Source organism: Cnephaeus nilssonii (assembly GCF_951640355.1).
Source record: "Cnephaeus nilssonii genome assembly, chromosome: 3".
In the NCBI taxonomy this organism is placed as follows: Eukaryota; Metazoa; Chordata; class Mammalia; order Chiroptera; family Vespertilionidae; genus Cnephaeus; species Cnephaeus nilssonii.
The window spans coordinates 97655837-97671914 of record NC_137074.1 but is presented as its reverse complement, the minus strand read 5'-3'; the positions used below and the strand labels follow the sequence as shown (position 1 = coordinate 97671914).

Here is a 16078-nt window from a genome sequence, read left to right as displayed (position 1 = left end):
TTATTTAAAATTCATTCTCAACTATGTAAAAACAGTATAAGAGCAAATCAGGGCAAAGTTTAAGTACATTAGATTGCTCAATAACATCATAATTTTAAAGTGTGTCTGTGTTAGTTAACACATTATAAACCTCTAAGGATTACATTTGGTTTTAGATTCATATTGAGAAAAATATTGATACAGGTTTTTTTTTTTCTGGAGTTTTTGAAACTCTGAACACAAACTAGAGAAATGCACACCTGCCCAGTGCACATGCAATTAGAACAGTAAACACACATGGCAGCTGGGAGGGGTGCATTGCTCTGTGTTAGAAAAATAAATGTTCTTGTCACAGAAATACTGTCACAGTTTTTTTTTTTTTTTTTTCAACTCAAGACAACAATCTTAGCATTCTGTAAAATGGTGTTTGGGAGTAGGCATTTTCTCTAAGTCATTTATTGTTGTGAAATAGTCTATTAAATTCTGTTGTGAAATGTAAAGAACTCTTGAAGTGTAAGAAACTATTACTCATATTTATCATATTGCTAAGTCAATATTTACTCTCTGGGGAAAATGCATATTTCTCCAGATACCCAGAGCAATAGTGTAAAGCACCAATGAGATTATAATTGGGCATATAGCAATTTATCCAGAAAGAAATACAGGAAAAAAGGCCACATTTACTGGACCTGTGGAGAATCTAATTGCTTGTGAAATATGTAGTTTTAGGGAAAAAGTAATTGTTTCAGAGAAATTACGATCCATTTGAGGAAGAGCTGAGCATGTGTGTTTTCAGGATCACTCCAGACATGTTGATGTTTTAAGAGTTAATGTTGCTGATTTAATAAAAATTCTTCATTCTTTTAACCAATGCTTATTTTGTCAGTTTGCCAACAAATGAGAAAATAAATTTCCCTTTTAAATATTTGAGCTATCTTATACTCAAGATACCTAAAAAAATAAACCCTACATTTGAAAGCAGTGTAACCTATAAAATGATAGGATATAACTCACCAAGAAACTCAAATATGAACTACTTGTTGTCTAAGAGTAACCAAAAAAAGTGCTGGTAATGCATTTGATAATTTGTTGTTGTTATTTTAACATTTAATAGAAATTTTATTTCTTCTTATTAATTAAACATTTAATATTTTTGTGGATTTTTTTCTTTTTTAAAAAATTATTGGGATGCCATTGGTTAAAAGGATCATATCGGTTTCAAGTGCATATTTCGATAATATAAGATCTGTATATTGCATTGTGTACCCACCACCCAAAGTCAAATCATCTTTCATCACCATATATTTTGCCCCCTTTACCCTTTACTCTCTCCCCACTCCCTTCTGTCTGGTAACCACCATACTGTTGTCTGTGTCTGTGAGTTTCAGTTTTATACCCCCACGATGAGTGACATCATTTGGTTCTTAGGTTTTCCTGACTGACTTATTTCCTTCGCATAATATTCTCAAGGTCCACCCATGTTGTTGCGAATGGCAGTATTTCATCTTTTATTATGGCTGAATGGTATTCCGTAGTATATATGGACCACATCTATTTATCCCATCCTCTATTGAAGGACACTTTAGTTGTCTCCATGTCTTGGCCACTGTGAATGATGCTTCAGTGAACATATGCGTGCGTTTATCTTTGTGAATAAATGTTTTCCAGTTTTTTGAACACATTGGATGTGGCAAAGAGTTGTGTACATCTATAAAAATAGGTAATTAATAATCAAGCACCTGGAGATCAGATATGAAATTAATGATCGTATTACCAATACCTTTAATCTAAGCATTGCACTGTATGGTGGTGTGTGTGTGTGTGTGTTGTTTTGTTTCAGGCAAAATAGAGTAGAAAAATGAACTGTTATCTAAATATAACCAAAGCTATTTAATAAAACCAATTTATATTCTACACAGATATGACATCAAAGATGATTACACACTGAGAATTAAAAAGGCCTTGAGCATAGATGAAGGCACTTACATGTGTATTGCTGAGAATCGGGTAGGAAAAGTGGAAGCCTCTGCCACGCTGACTGTTCGAGGTAAGAGTCCTAAGATGTGTGATATGATTGAAGCAGCAGGCTAATATTTGGTTACATGGGTGAGTGAACCCACCATCCAAATAATAGCTTACTCTGTTTTATTATTATACTAAAAGGCATAGATTTTGTGTACACTGTATTATTAATTGAGGTAAAATTACTTTCAAATTTGGGTTCAAAGGGATGATTATTTGAAGTAATTAATTTTTAAAAATAAATAATAGCTAACATGATTTTAAAATAAATCTTAAAAATAGATATTCATATTTTCAGTGCTTTGAACTATTTGTTGCTTTTAAATGTCGCTAATTTCAAAAGTACTTTGTTTTTCAGTTTAGTAGTTTGTCACTTTATACTTGCAGAGTACTGTTTTTTATTTCAGCATTCAAAAAGCAATCTGGAAAAAAAAACACACAAAAAAACTAACACTGCTTCAAAAGGTGAAAAATGAATACAAAGGAGCTCCCGCGTTGAGAAAATCTGATTTAGAGAGTGATTTGTGAAGTTCACTGGCCTTAAATAATTGAAATATCCAGTGCTCCTCCTGTAATAACTTTCACTTTCTGGGTGTCATGCACTTTCTCAGTCATGGGATAATGTTCGTTTATAGACTCCCTGGAATTGCTTATAAGTGAAGGAAAGCATCACTTAACCCTACGGTGAGCTAGAATGAATTAGCTCTCTTCCTGGTGGTGCACACTGATCCATGTGAGTAAATTACATAGCCCAAGGTACCAAGTAGTGCCATGCAGACAGCCACACTTACTGTGGCCAAATAGACATTGTCTGTGGTATTGTTTACGCTCAAAGAACTTTAGACAGAAACAGGCAAATGCATCCCTACTCATTCTTTTAATCTTTCTTCCACTCCCCTGACACCTTCTCCTCTCAGCCTTCCTGGTGAGGAAGCTGGCTGCATGCTCTAATGCAGGTTTCAGCTACTGCTCACCCTGTTTAGTCATACCTCTTACTCTTGTGCAGCTTTGCTCCCAGAATTTTTCGTAAGATTACGAGAGAGGTTTAGAGGAATTTGGGTTGGTTGTTCTCCACCTGGTAAGAAAAATTGTTTTTGTCAGATCTACAATTTGCGCATCAAATCATAAAGAAAACCCTCATCTTCCTCCAGATAATTATCAGGAGACATACGCACTCTGGATACCTGCAAAAAATTGGTAATTTCTATAATTTCCAATTGCTCCATTTCTATTCCATCTACTTTACTTCCCTCCCCCCCACCCCCAGTTTGATGTGAACTGATATACAAAACACATTAGGCAAAATTGGCAAGCTAGTTGCTGACAAATATTTTCATGTCTCATTAGGTAACACGTCATAAAAAGTTATGATCATATATCAATTGAATATGCATACTGATTACATATGATCAAAACCTGAGCTTCTGTAAGCCTCTTTACTATATTTAACCTGAATTCTCTGTAGGTGATTTTATATTTGTACATAGGTTTGTTTTTCTCTAGGCGGTCCTTTGCAAAAACAATTCACTGGACCAAATTCCCCCCAAAGTTTGTTTGTTTTTTTCTGAAGTGAATGGGGAAAAAGTAAACAAGCAACAAAGAAATGTTCCATTCAAAAACTATTTGCTGACTAAACAAATGGCGAGAAAATGTGGGGAGTTGTTTGTTTGTAGAAGCAGCAGGCTTCCTGTATACTTGAATGCCAGGGTGAATGAGACTTGAAGTGTTCTGTTTGCTTTAAGATCTTTCCCAGCTAATTGTTTTCATAATTTGTAGAAAGTTTCAGGTTTAACATTTCATTTAACAAAGCATGGACACTTAAAGCTAGCTTACAAAACTAATAGAAAGAGTTGTTTATTTTTAATAGGATTTTTTAAAAAATCAGCAAACCTTAAACGTTATCTTCCCTATTCTGTGTCTTGTGGATGGAATAGACAGTTTAATCTGTGTGGTGTATATTTATTACTCATCCAACACTGAATCCTCAAACCCGCCACAGAAAATAATCTCCATACTACAATGGAAAGTAGAATAAAATATTGTTTAAAATATTTTTATCATTAGGAAAAGCAGTTGGGATTACTCATGCTAAGAGGTTAACAGGAAAAAAATAGTATCTATGACATTTTTTTTCTGTGCTCATTTTTCTAGGCACATAAATGAAATGTTCAGTCCCTCCTTTGCTTGTTTTATTAGAACAGGGTCAATTCTGATGCAATAGGCCACATCTATTTTCATCAATTTAATGCAGGGACACAGTTTACTTTAATTTGCTGATTTTGTCAACATTCACCTGCTGGGGTTTTGCTTTGCTTTGTTTTGTTTTGTTTTGTTTTGTCTTTCCGGGATTAAATGCTGCTATGTAACAAAGACAAGAGATTTTATTGTTATGTTTCGGTTAAAATTTTACCACAATGTTCACTTTAGCCAAATGGGGAAAAGGAAAATAAATTTTATAGTAAAAAATCTGAAAAAGTGACTTACTCAGCGGTTGGTTTTCCCTTTCAAAAATATGGTGAAAATAGTCTATACAATTTAGCTTAACAGCAAGAAGCGGCTTTTGCTGACTTGACAAACATAAAATTTGAAAGAAGTGATGGAGGACAACAAACCTCCTAGTATTTATATTCTAATCAAATAATTCATGATCTAACAATACTTTTAAAATTAGCTTCAAAATGTGTTAACTCAAACTGCATATTTGTAAACACAATGTTTCCCCATTTTTCAATTGCTCAAATTGGCTTTGCATAAATGAAGACTTCATTGGAATAACCATCTTGCTTGTAGGGCAATAATTCCTTAATTTTTTGAAACTTGCCTAAACTAAGTAAAAAAGAAACGTGTTTTTTTTCCTTTAAAAAAATGATTTCTCACCATGGTTTCTTCTTTATCACTGTTTAATAGCATAAAATCAAAATGCTGTTTTGTTTCTATGTATAGGAAACATTATGTTTGAGATTCAACTTAGGATGGCACCTGAAAAATGCAATTTTAAAAATGAAGGACAGTTATTTTTCTATTGGACATTGGCAAAATTAACAGAAATCTTGTCAGTGAGAATAAGCCACAACTTTATGATGTTAGTCTGTTGTCTTATTCTTGATTATTATTTTCATGTGTCCCCTACAACAACAAAAAACAAAAAGACATTGTTGTACCTTGGGCAAATTCTTCTATTCCTGTTACTATAGTAAACCCATCATAGACAATGGAGCACACTAGAATTTCACTAAGCTGGAATTGTCATGCTATTATAATTACTTTATTTTTCTTTGAATTGTCTTAATCTCCCCTTTTAATTGTGAATATTACAAAACCAGAGATCTCACGTAAAAGCAACTCTAGTATTGTTCAGAGATTGCCCAATGTTAGTATTATGATGTGTGTGTTGAGTGAATGAGTGTCTATAAACATGGTTTGAAAGGCCATACATATCTCATCATGCCCCATGAAACATCATCATGATGAAACTAGCCATCAGTTCTAGAGTCACATTTCATATACATTAGAGCTTCATTCACTAGGATATGGGTGAAATGCTTATCTAATAAATTTATATTTTTAATGTAAGATTTTGTAGAAGTTTTAAATGCTACTACATATATTTCTTCTTCATTTAAAAAATGGTACTATATGTTCTATATTTGCCTATTGCTTTTTATATAAAGTGGTTTACTATCTAAGTTGACTTAGCATTATTCATTTATTAAAAATGTTATTAAGCTCATGTGTGGCTCTTATAATTTCTGTGCATTAATAATAGAGGCAACCTATTATCACTGATTTTAGTAATTGAAAGTTACAGTATAATAAAAATAACAATTTATTGAAGCACCAGTTTGAAAGCCATTTTCAGTGTGAACAGGAATCAACTTGTCAGTCATTGTTTCCTGCCCTCTGCCAAAATAAGAAAAAGCTTAACAGTAGTTAGGGAGCTACTCAGCTGAAATCTCTAAAGATGTTCCAACCTATTTGTTATATTTTCATCTGCCCTGTCCATGGGTGAAAAGTGATGTGATCTTAACTTATTACTGGCTGAAAAGCAGTGTCCTGGGCTTTTCTGTAGTCCTATAATGGTTCTGACTAACCATGCTTAAAATCCAATTGCTATTTAAATCAGACAGTGCGGCCTTCTTTTATTGACATGACATTTGCTAGTCTGTGACTTGAATAGTTATATTCATCAGATTCTTAACTTTACAGTACCACAAGGATTTTTAACTCTAAAAATATCATTGAAATTATAACTATAGTTAAATGATGAAGATATGACTTTACATAAAATCTCTCTAATTGCTTATAGTTAATCCTGGCCTGTAACAAAAATTACTTTCTTAGAATTACATTATAATGTTCAGTTTTATCAAAATCAGACATTCCGTTCATACTTGAATAATGACTAGAAATCATTCTGCTGTCCATACTTAAATGTAACATTACACATCATGCATTCTGATAATTTTCTTTTCTTTTAATTTCTTTTTTATGTTCTCACCACACCATTGTAATGTCTACAGCTCGCCCTGTTGGTAAGTAGCCATCCTTCTATCCATTTAGCATGGCTTTGTACAGTTCTTCATAACTCATGCATAGTAGAAATTGACAGAATGAAATATATTCACCCCTGTTAAAATATTGCTTGAGGGACTATCTTCTGTAAAAGTTATTCCTGATCTTTTCATCACTTTGATAAACAATTTTGTAATGACTTTTGTTATTTTAACAATGAATAGGTAACAATTTTTTTTCTAAAAGAATATATGAATGATTAATATTATAAACTGCAAACTTTTCTTGAGAAAAATACAATACTCCCTTTTTCTGGTATGTATAAAATAATCAATTATTAGTTATGTTTGATATTCAAAAATTAGTTATGTATGAATAAATTAGAAGTTCTATCATTTTGTGTACTTCCCTTATTTTAAGCTGCCTGGGGTCTTTGCTTTTTAAGAGCATTTTAACTGCTGCTTATTTCTTATCTGCATATCTATTTAAATAAATTTAGTAGACTGCTTCAAGTTATTATAAATAGTTATTTAAACTAAGAGGAAAAAAAGTAATGAGCTATGTACTTTGGCATGAAAAGTTTGTGGTTTCAATATATTTCATCCCTCATTTGGCTTTGCAAAATTGAAGTTAACAGCTTTTGCTTGCAGTAATGTAAGTGGTTATTATTAGTAAATATTTGGAAGATAAATTATTTTTAAATTCATTGATTTAATAACCTATCTGCATTTTTTAAAAGTTTAGCTTAACCTACCAATAAATGTGTTTAGGTAAAAGAAACCTTGGTAATTGTGTTATAAGTAAATGAATAGATACATGCATAAATGGATGAATGGTTGAATGAATGAATGAATCTAATACACTGCTTCTTTATTACACCAAGATATACCTCAGTAATTTATTCAATTCAACATAGCTTTATAAATGGTCCATCTAACTTTAAAAGCTTTCTTAATATACTGGCTTGTCATTGTTTGATGCATATTGGTCCAAACTTATAATCTTCTTTCCCATTGGTTGAAACATGAACAAACTTTATTATTATATAGTATACTAGAGGACCGGTCCATGAAAATTCATGCACTGGAAGGGGGGGGGGGGTCCCTCAGCCCGGCTTGCCCCCTCTCACAGTCTGGGAGCCCTCAGGGGTGGGAGGTGACCTGGCGATCAGGGGAAGTGATGCCCCCATCACACCTCTGCTGCTGCCACTGTCAGCAGCACAAGCCTTGGCCAGCCCTGATTACCTGAGCCTCAGGAAGCCACAATCCAAGGCTTGCCTGCGCCTCGGGCCAGCCCTGTGTGGCTGGGGGTCTGAGGGGACTGGGGGACTCAGGAGGCAGGTGCACAGAGTGGCCAGGCCCGCCTCGGGGCAGGCCCAGCCTTTCCACACACCTGCTGCCCCAGCGGGGCTGAAGGGACTTGATGCCGCCATCTTGTGGCTGTGGGCGCCACCATCTTTGACGGTGGGGCAGTCAATTAGCATATTCCCTCCTTATTGGCTGTGGGCACCACCATCTTTGCAATGGCATGAGGGTCAATTAGCATATTCCCTCTTTATTAGACAGGATACTTACATGGATAGAAAGTATAATAAAATCAAACTTTGGTTTCCAAATCTGAATTTTTGCTCTAGTATTTCTGAGCAGCACTTTGTCAGTTATTTAATACTAGATGACCGGTGCATGAAATTTGTGCACGGGAGGAGTCCCTCAGCCCGGCCTGCACCCTATCCAATCTGGGACCCCTCGGGGGATGTCCGACTGCCAGTGATCCCACAGGGATTGGGCCTAAACCAGCGGTTGGACATCCCTCTCGCAATCCAGGACCGCTGGCTCCTAACCACTCACCTGCCTGCCTGTCTGATCACCCCTAACTACTCTGCCTGCCAGCCTGCATGCCCCCATCTTCCCCCTCCTGCTGGCCTGCTCACCCCCAACTGGCCCCCCCCTGCCAACCTGCTCACTCCCAACTGTCCCCCACTGGTCTGATCACCCCCAACTGTCCTCCCCTCCTGGCCTGATAACCCCTAACCACCTCTGCCTCGGCTCTGCCACCATGGCTTGGTCCAGAAGGATATCCGGAAGGTCTCCTGGTCTAATTAGCATATTACCCTTTTATTATAGAATAGAGGCCTGGTACACGGGTGGGGGCTGGCTGGTCTTCCCTGAAGGGGGTCCCAGATCAGGGTGGGGGTCCCCTTGGGGGATGGGGCCGGCCTGGGCAAGGGGCCTGGGGTGGTTTGCAGGCTGGCCACGCCCCCATTGGGGTGGGGTCCCCACTGGGGTCGGTGCCAGCATGGGCGAGAGGCTAGGGCAGTTTGCAGGCTGGCCATGCCCCCACATGTGTGGGGGTCCTTGCTGCGGGCGTGGCCAGCCTGGGCGAGGGGCTGAGGGCTATTTTCAGGCTGGCCACACCTCCATTGGGGTGGGGGTTCCCTCTGGGAGGCATGGCCGGCCTGGGCGAGGGGCTGAGGGCCGTTTGGGGGCAGTTTGCAGGCCAGCCAAGCTCCCGGCTTTGTCCGGAAGGACGTCCAGAAGGTCTCCAGAAGGTCTCCCGGTCTAATTTGTATATCACTCTTTTATTATTATAGATCCTTGATTCTCAGATTCTTTGTATATAACATGGGGAGAGTAATACTGACTTATAAAGCTGCTGTAGAAATTAATTTAGTTCAAGATTGATAATTTATGTGAATTTTTTATGCCAACATTGGTTAACATATTCCTAGTTTCTGAGAAACATTTTTTCACATTTTAATATTTTTGAAATACAGTTAATTGACCATAAATGGCAGGCTTTTTTGAAACAAAATTGGTCATGCTTTTTACTATTGATGTTACTAGAAAACTGAGGAATATATTATAGTTTTTAAGCCTCATTTTTTGTATTTATAGTAATTCATACTACTGTGGTAACTTTGCACATTATGATATGGATCAAAAATTAAGAAGTGAATGGGAAAGAATAAAATAATAACTGCAAATTAACAGGAAAAATCAAATTTAATTTATAGATCTTTATATAGAGTAACCTTATGCCGATGAACCATGACCACTTGATTTATATTATTTCTAAAGTCTCCCCCAAATAGAACAATGTGTTAATCATTTGCAATATATTTTAAACTCATAAATACAAAATATATTGATTAGAAACTGTTATGCCCATAGAGTATTGAGATGCATTTGTCATGTACAAGGCACTTCAAAAGTTATTTCTGTTTTTTATTCTTGTCTCAAATGATTTCTTAGATTCCCATTGGACTGGAACTAAAGAATAGCTTCTTGACACATTATACTTTATTCTGGGAAAGTGTCATTTAATAAATCTATCTCGAATGACGTATGACAATGTTCAGAAATATGAAGAACTATACTTTAAACTTGACAACTACTATTAATTTTGAAAACTGAATGATGGATATGCTGTTATGGATCACCAAAGGAGAAACTGATAATGAAGAAATTAGCCTTTTTTTCTTTACATCAACTTTGTACATCAATTTTAATTCAGGAACTCTAGATATGTCACCTTTTATTGAAAGGTCCAAAGATACAAATCAAGTGAAATGTAATTAAATATTGAAATAATAGAAAACTACATTAATATTAATACTTGTTAGTGACTATGTAAGTTTTTAAACTTTGAATCTCTTAGCAATAACTTTAAAGGTGAAAGCTGCAGAAAGGGGAGAAAACCCAGCTGAAGATATAGGTACCGAGAATATAAAATTTACACAAAATTCAGTGAGTTGTTCCTATCTAAAGCTTTCAAATGAAAATTAGAAATATATGCAGATTCCAGAATACTAGTAGATTCAGGAACCAATGGCTATATTATATGCCAGATGCAAATTGGTAGTCTGTGTGGAAGGTACATTTAGAAATCATTAGAAACCTCCAAATCGGGACTTTTGTCCAAATGCATGACTCCTGTGAGATGTATCTGAGTTAAAGAATTGGCAAATCTATGTGCTTTGCAACTGGAATAAACTCCTCTGGCCTGTGCTTTTGAGGGTGTAAGAATACTAGTAAGTCTTGACGTAGCAGATGATGCTCAGTGTGGAAGATTTTACTGAAAGCAGACAATCACATGCTCGCCAATGGAGGATAGCATTCTCCAGATTTCACTTACTCCGTCTGCAGTGTGTTCGACATCTCAAAATGAGCCCTTTAATCCAAGTCCTTATTCACTGATTACCACAAAGTCTAGACAAATGCCATTTAGGTCACTAAAAATTCACCAGCCCTTCCTGTGGTTTTGACTTTTTCCTGTCCCAGGGGCACTCTTTATATGAAGAGCAACAGTACATCCTAGGACATAGGTAACTGTGAGTGCTGAAATATTCATTTGTTTATTTAACGAACACTTCTGATTAGGTAATTGATAGAAGAAAATGATCCAAATAGGGACAAATATCTCGCTTCCTATGCCCATCTGTCTTATTTTCAGTGGGAAGTCTTTCCCAAGCTTAAAAATAAAAAAAGAACATCTATTTTGGAGATGGGCAACACATTTTTTCCAGCAGCAATTCAAAACATGATGAGTAATTTGGAAAAGAACCGGCAAATCTACCAGCTGCCTTGCTTGTGAAGCTGAGCCCTGCTTCGTTCAGCATCTCAAGCACCATATGCTAGGTGCTGATTGCCTCCAGTGTGGGAACGAAAAGCTTCGCTTGTTTCAAATACCAAAAGCAAACTGACAGCACACAACTTTAGAGAAACTTCCAAGTATTTCCTAATTTTGTGACTCAAAAGTATGTTTCCTTTGGATAGAAGAATATAATTGTCCACACATACTTATAAACAGGAGTTTATAAATATTGAGAAAAATACGTTTTGGGCAAAATCCTCACCTTTTATTATTATTGTTTTAAAGAAGCAGCCACTATTCTAAACAGAAATCTACAAGAACATGCATTTTTCAAATCCTTTAGCTGCTCAAATACAAAAATTAAATATATATTCATTTTGAAAGTTCTATTTGAAGTGCAGTTTTGTTTTAATATGCTCTGAAGCGTTTTATTGAGGCCACCAAGAAGTTCAATGGAAAGAGAGTGATTAAAAAACTCATTTAGGGCAAATTATAAAACAGACATTACTTAAAGAGTGATGCAACTGGTATTTTCGACACCACCGCACTGCACCCTGCCTTGAAAACTAAAAAAATGGGGAAACATGTAGATATCATGTAAGAACCCTTTCATGCCGAGACCCACTTTTCTGCAAAAGACATCCTGAGTCCTAGGTGGAAACCTATCTTTTTACTCCCTGCAGACTTTCTTCTTTGGACAAGCTGTTACCCCATGACCTGAGGTAATCATCTCCCTCCTACAAGTACTAATGTTTCCTGCATCTGGCACTAATTAGCTACTTTATGCAGAGTCCCATTTAATTATTTTAAGCATCACATTTTTCATTGCTCCTTATGTTTTGATTAAATAGCTGTTTAAAACAACAAGAACATTCTGCTTTGTCTTGTATATTCCAACAGAGTTTCCACAATGTGAAATATTCAACCTATCTTAAGTTGATGTTCATTTTTGAAGAAAAAACAAGTTTTGGTTACTTCACGTGCTTACCTGGTTTTAGTCACTGACGTGATTCTCTCGGAAGGGCTTTGTGTGTTTAACAATGTCTGTTCATTGCCTCTAAATTAAAGAATAGGTATGACATTATTGAGTCATACTTTCTTTTCCTCACACTTTAGTGAAAATGTTTCATTGTCTTGGTATTGACTAGTACTATAACGAAGTCTGAGGCTTAAAGAATATTTTTATTGTTGGCTGGGATGCTCACTACTATATAAATACCAATGCAGTTCCTTCTTCCACAACTTGTTGGGTTCGATCTTGGTCCTGGTCATCCTGGACCCAACAAGCCATTTGAATCTGCAGAACCATGCTTTAACTTACGCGCTTTTAAGAATATTTTCTTCTGTTTATTTCTGAATATGTTTGCTGTGTTTCTTCTTTTTTTCAAATACATGAGTTAAGTTGGTTTTCCTTTGTCTCAATTCTATACTTATTAACTTTTCTATAATAATGTTAATAATTTTGAAGTCATTATTTTTATTTTATATTGTATGATGTCTTGATGCCTATTTATCAGCTCCCTAACTTTTTAAAGGGCAACTACCATTTCTTCATGTTTCTAATGTAGAGTTTGTTTCTTTAATTTTATCTGATCTTTGTTCATTTCCTAGCTAAGTTTGTATACAACATTCTTAATCTCCACTTGTGTTTTAGTCCCTTTATCCATTTTTTAGTTCTTTGTTTCTTATTTTTGAGAGATCCGGTTATATATAATTTCATTTAGATTATGAACAACTATTTATTCTAAAGTATTTATGTGTTTCCCTGGGTAATTATCGGAAGATATAGATTCTTTATCTCCTGGGGGGGAGGGCACCTTATAATCTTGTAGTAGGCTTGTCTTTTTCTTTCCTTGAATACCTTCTCCCCTGACTTTTAAGTTTCAACTGTTTATCTATAAAGCTGTGTCTCAGATTTACCAAGTCTCTCTCTTGATTCCTGTTGTTTCTTTCTCATCAAAAGATTATGGAATGGGCTCTCACAATGATGACAGATAATTCTTGTAAAATCAGTATTGATAGAGGAGTGTGTATTGAGACTAGCTGGTGGTCACAATACTTCCTCATTTTCCTCCAGACTTGACTATATTTGGAAGGGGTACTTCACAATTTGGGTTCGGAGGTTTGGGCTAAGGTAGTTTTCCCATTTTATTCATTGATTTTATTGTATTCAGTAGAAGAAAGTTGAGCAATAAGTCTTTACTCCATTATCTTAACCTAAATATATAAAAAATTAAATATTCATTAATTTTGGAGTCTATTCAAGTCAAATAAAATAAACATAAAGCATGTTAACTTAGTAGTTAAAAATCAAAGTTTAATAGCTCTGGCTGGGCGGCTCAGTCGTTTGAAGCATCATTCCATACACCAAAAGGTTGCAGGTTCAATTTCCAGTAAGGGCACATACCGAGGTTGTTGGTTCAGTCCCCGGTTGGGGCACATACGGGAAGCAACTAGTCAATATTTCTCCCTCACATTCCCTCACATTGATGTCTCCCTCCCTCCCTTCCTCTCTCTCTAAAATCAATAAACATTCCTAGGGTGGGGATAAAAAATTCAAATTGAAATATTATAAATAGCAAGTATTAGAAAAATGTAAATTATCTGGCCAGAAACAATATTATGAAATTAGTTTTATGAGATTTTACTACCTATTTCCAAAAAGAAATAGCATTAACATCACACCTCTAACAAAGTAATTTTTTTTTACTTTTATGAGTAATTTGTAAACAGAAAGATATATATAATGATATAATATTATAAATTAGTTTTATGAGATTTTACTACCTATTTCCAAAAAGAAATAGCATTAACATCACACCTCTAACAAAGTAATTTTTTTTTACTTTTATGAGTAATTTGTAAACAGAAAGATATATATCATGATATATATAATGATATAATTTTATAGTATGTATGTCTGTGTATATAAATTACATATAAAGTGCATATTATATGATATATATTATATATACATTATGTGTATACATTATGTACATATGTACAGATATACATACTGTAAAATATGTTATGATGTGCATCACACCTGAGTATTATATCATGACATTTAAATTACTACATTACTTATTTAAACATATAAATGTTACTCAAGGGAATAGTACATAATTAGATTCATTAGAAAATATAAAACAAATTAAATTAAAATTTGAGTGAAATATATCTTAATGCCTTTTTAAATCTCTCTCATGACATTGCTTCTCAGATTTATTCGGGAAGTTATTTTCATCTGCCTTATAAAACTATTAGCTCTTTGTCAGTAAGTACATTGTTATATTTATCTTTCTGCTGCCTCTAGGTCTAGTATAACGCTATATGTGGTAGGGGCACGTCAAATGTTGGTGCAGTTAATTGATACACGCATATGCATACATAGGTAATACTTGCCTAGAAAATGTTTATGCAAGCAGCTTTAAATAGGGCTATAAAAAGATTAAGCAACGTTAATGGTAACAGGCCAATCACATAGTCCTCATTCTGCTAGTAAGAGATAAAATACAACAAAAAGAAGGGACTAATGAGTTAGGATGGTGCCTTACTAAGCGTGTAATTAATGTTATTAAGAAACATTGCAGTTGCATATTAAAATTCTGTTAACTAAGCAGGCCTCAGCATCAGTACATTTGTTTCTTGGTTGCAAGTTTTTCCCCCCTTTTTTTATGATTGGCATCTTCATGCAATCTTTTTCTAAAAATATGAGATAATGGGATGTGATCAGCCCTTGTGGTTTCTCTGGATGCTGACATGACAGTTCTGGCAAGTTGACAGGTTAAGTTAGTGGAAATGGATGTCATCTCTCACCATTTACTTGAAGAGCCATTGTTAAGCTATAGATTTTTTCTCCTCACCTCCACACTTACATCCCCTTCTACCACGATATGAGTTTTCCCAATTAAGGATCAAGAAATAATGTTTTTTACCACCCTTTGAACTATTCTTCTGCTGGTAAAAAAAAAAAAAATAAAAATGAGATTTTTTAAAAAAGAATAATAAAAATATCACTTTAATAATTTATTAGATTTTAAGCAATACTATTTTTCTTTAGAATCAATAGTTCCTTAAAGAAAACAAAATTTTATTATTTTATAAGTTGTATTTCTTCTTATTTTAGTATTTTAGTCAGGAAAGTAAGTAGAAAAACAAAGCTACTATTATTAAAAGACAGAATAACATGAACAAATGAGATTTACAACTCAGAATCTGTTTAAAATTCTGACAGATTTCCTAAGAAGTTCTTAACTTATAAATTTTGTATAATTCAGAACTTCTATGAAATCTACATGTTGCCTCTCAAGCTGGTTTCCTATATTTACATGATTTTTTTTTTGTATTTACCTATAATTAAAGTGAAATCAATTTTAGTCATTTGAAATCTAATACACTTCAAAATTATCTTTATATATATATACAATGTACTTTGTCAATTAACTTTCACATTTATTGCAATTTAACTTTTATTGCTTAAATTGGACTTGCTAAAGCCAGGAAAGACCATTTTACATGAAAAAATACATAGTTTCACTAACATAACCTTATATGGTTTCACTAACATGATCCTTCAGTTTCAGAAACATGTTGACTTGCACCGACAAAGAGCAGGGAAGCCAGGTGAGGGTAAGTGTGCATTGGTGCACTGGAAAACTCATATCTCTAACATCTATACTAATAACAGAGGAACATGCAAATTGGTCAGGATGCCCTCACGCAATGACCGAATAGCAGGCTGTGTGGGGCAACCAGGCAGCAGGGGGGCTGTGTGGGGCAACCAGGCTGGCAGGGGGGGCAGTGAGAGGCAACCAGGCCAGCAGAGGGGGCCAGTGAGGGGCGACCAGGCTGGCACTGGGGGGAAGTTAGGGGCGACCAGGCCAGTGGGGGGCCAGTGAGGGGCGACCAGGTGGGTGGGGGGGCAGTTAGGGGCTACCAGGCCGGCAAGGGGGGCAGTGAGGGGTGACCA

General features: G+C 35.4%; 1 protein-coding gene across 1 annotated transcript in view; it reads left to right on the top strand.

The window, feature by feature from the left end:
• ROBO2 (roundabout guidance receptor 2) overlaps positions 1-16078 on the top strand; it is a gene marked incomplete at its 3' end in the record, with an annotated part of 701349 nt that overhangs the window by 539845 nt on the left and 145426 nt on the right. Inside the window, exons 6-7 of the mRNA XM_079766360.1 lie at positions 1899-2026; positions 6522-6533. Of these exons, the coding sequence (XP_079622486.1) occupies positions 1899-2026; positions 6522-6533 (140 nt within the window). The remainder of the gene's footprint in view (positions 1-1898; positions 2027-6521; positions 6534-16078) is intronic.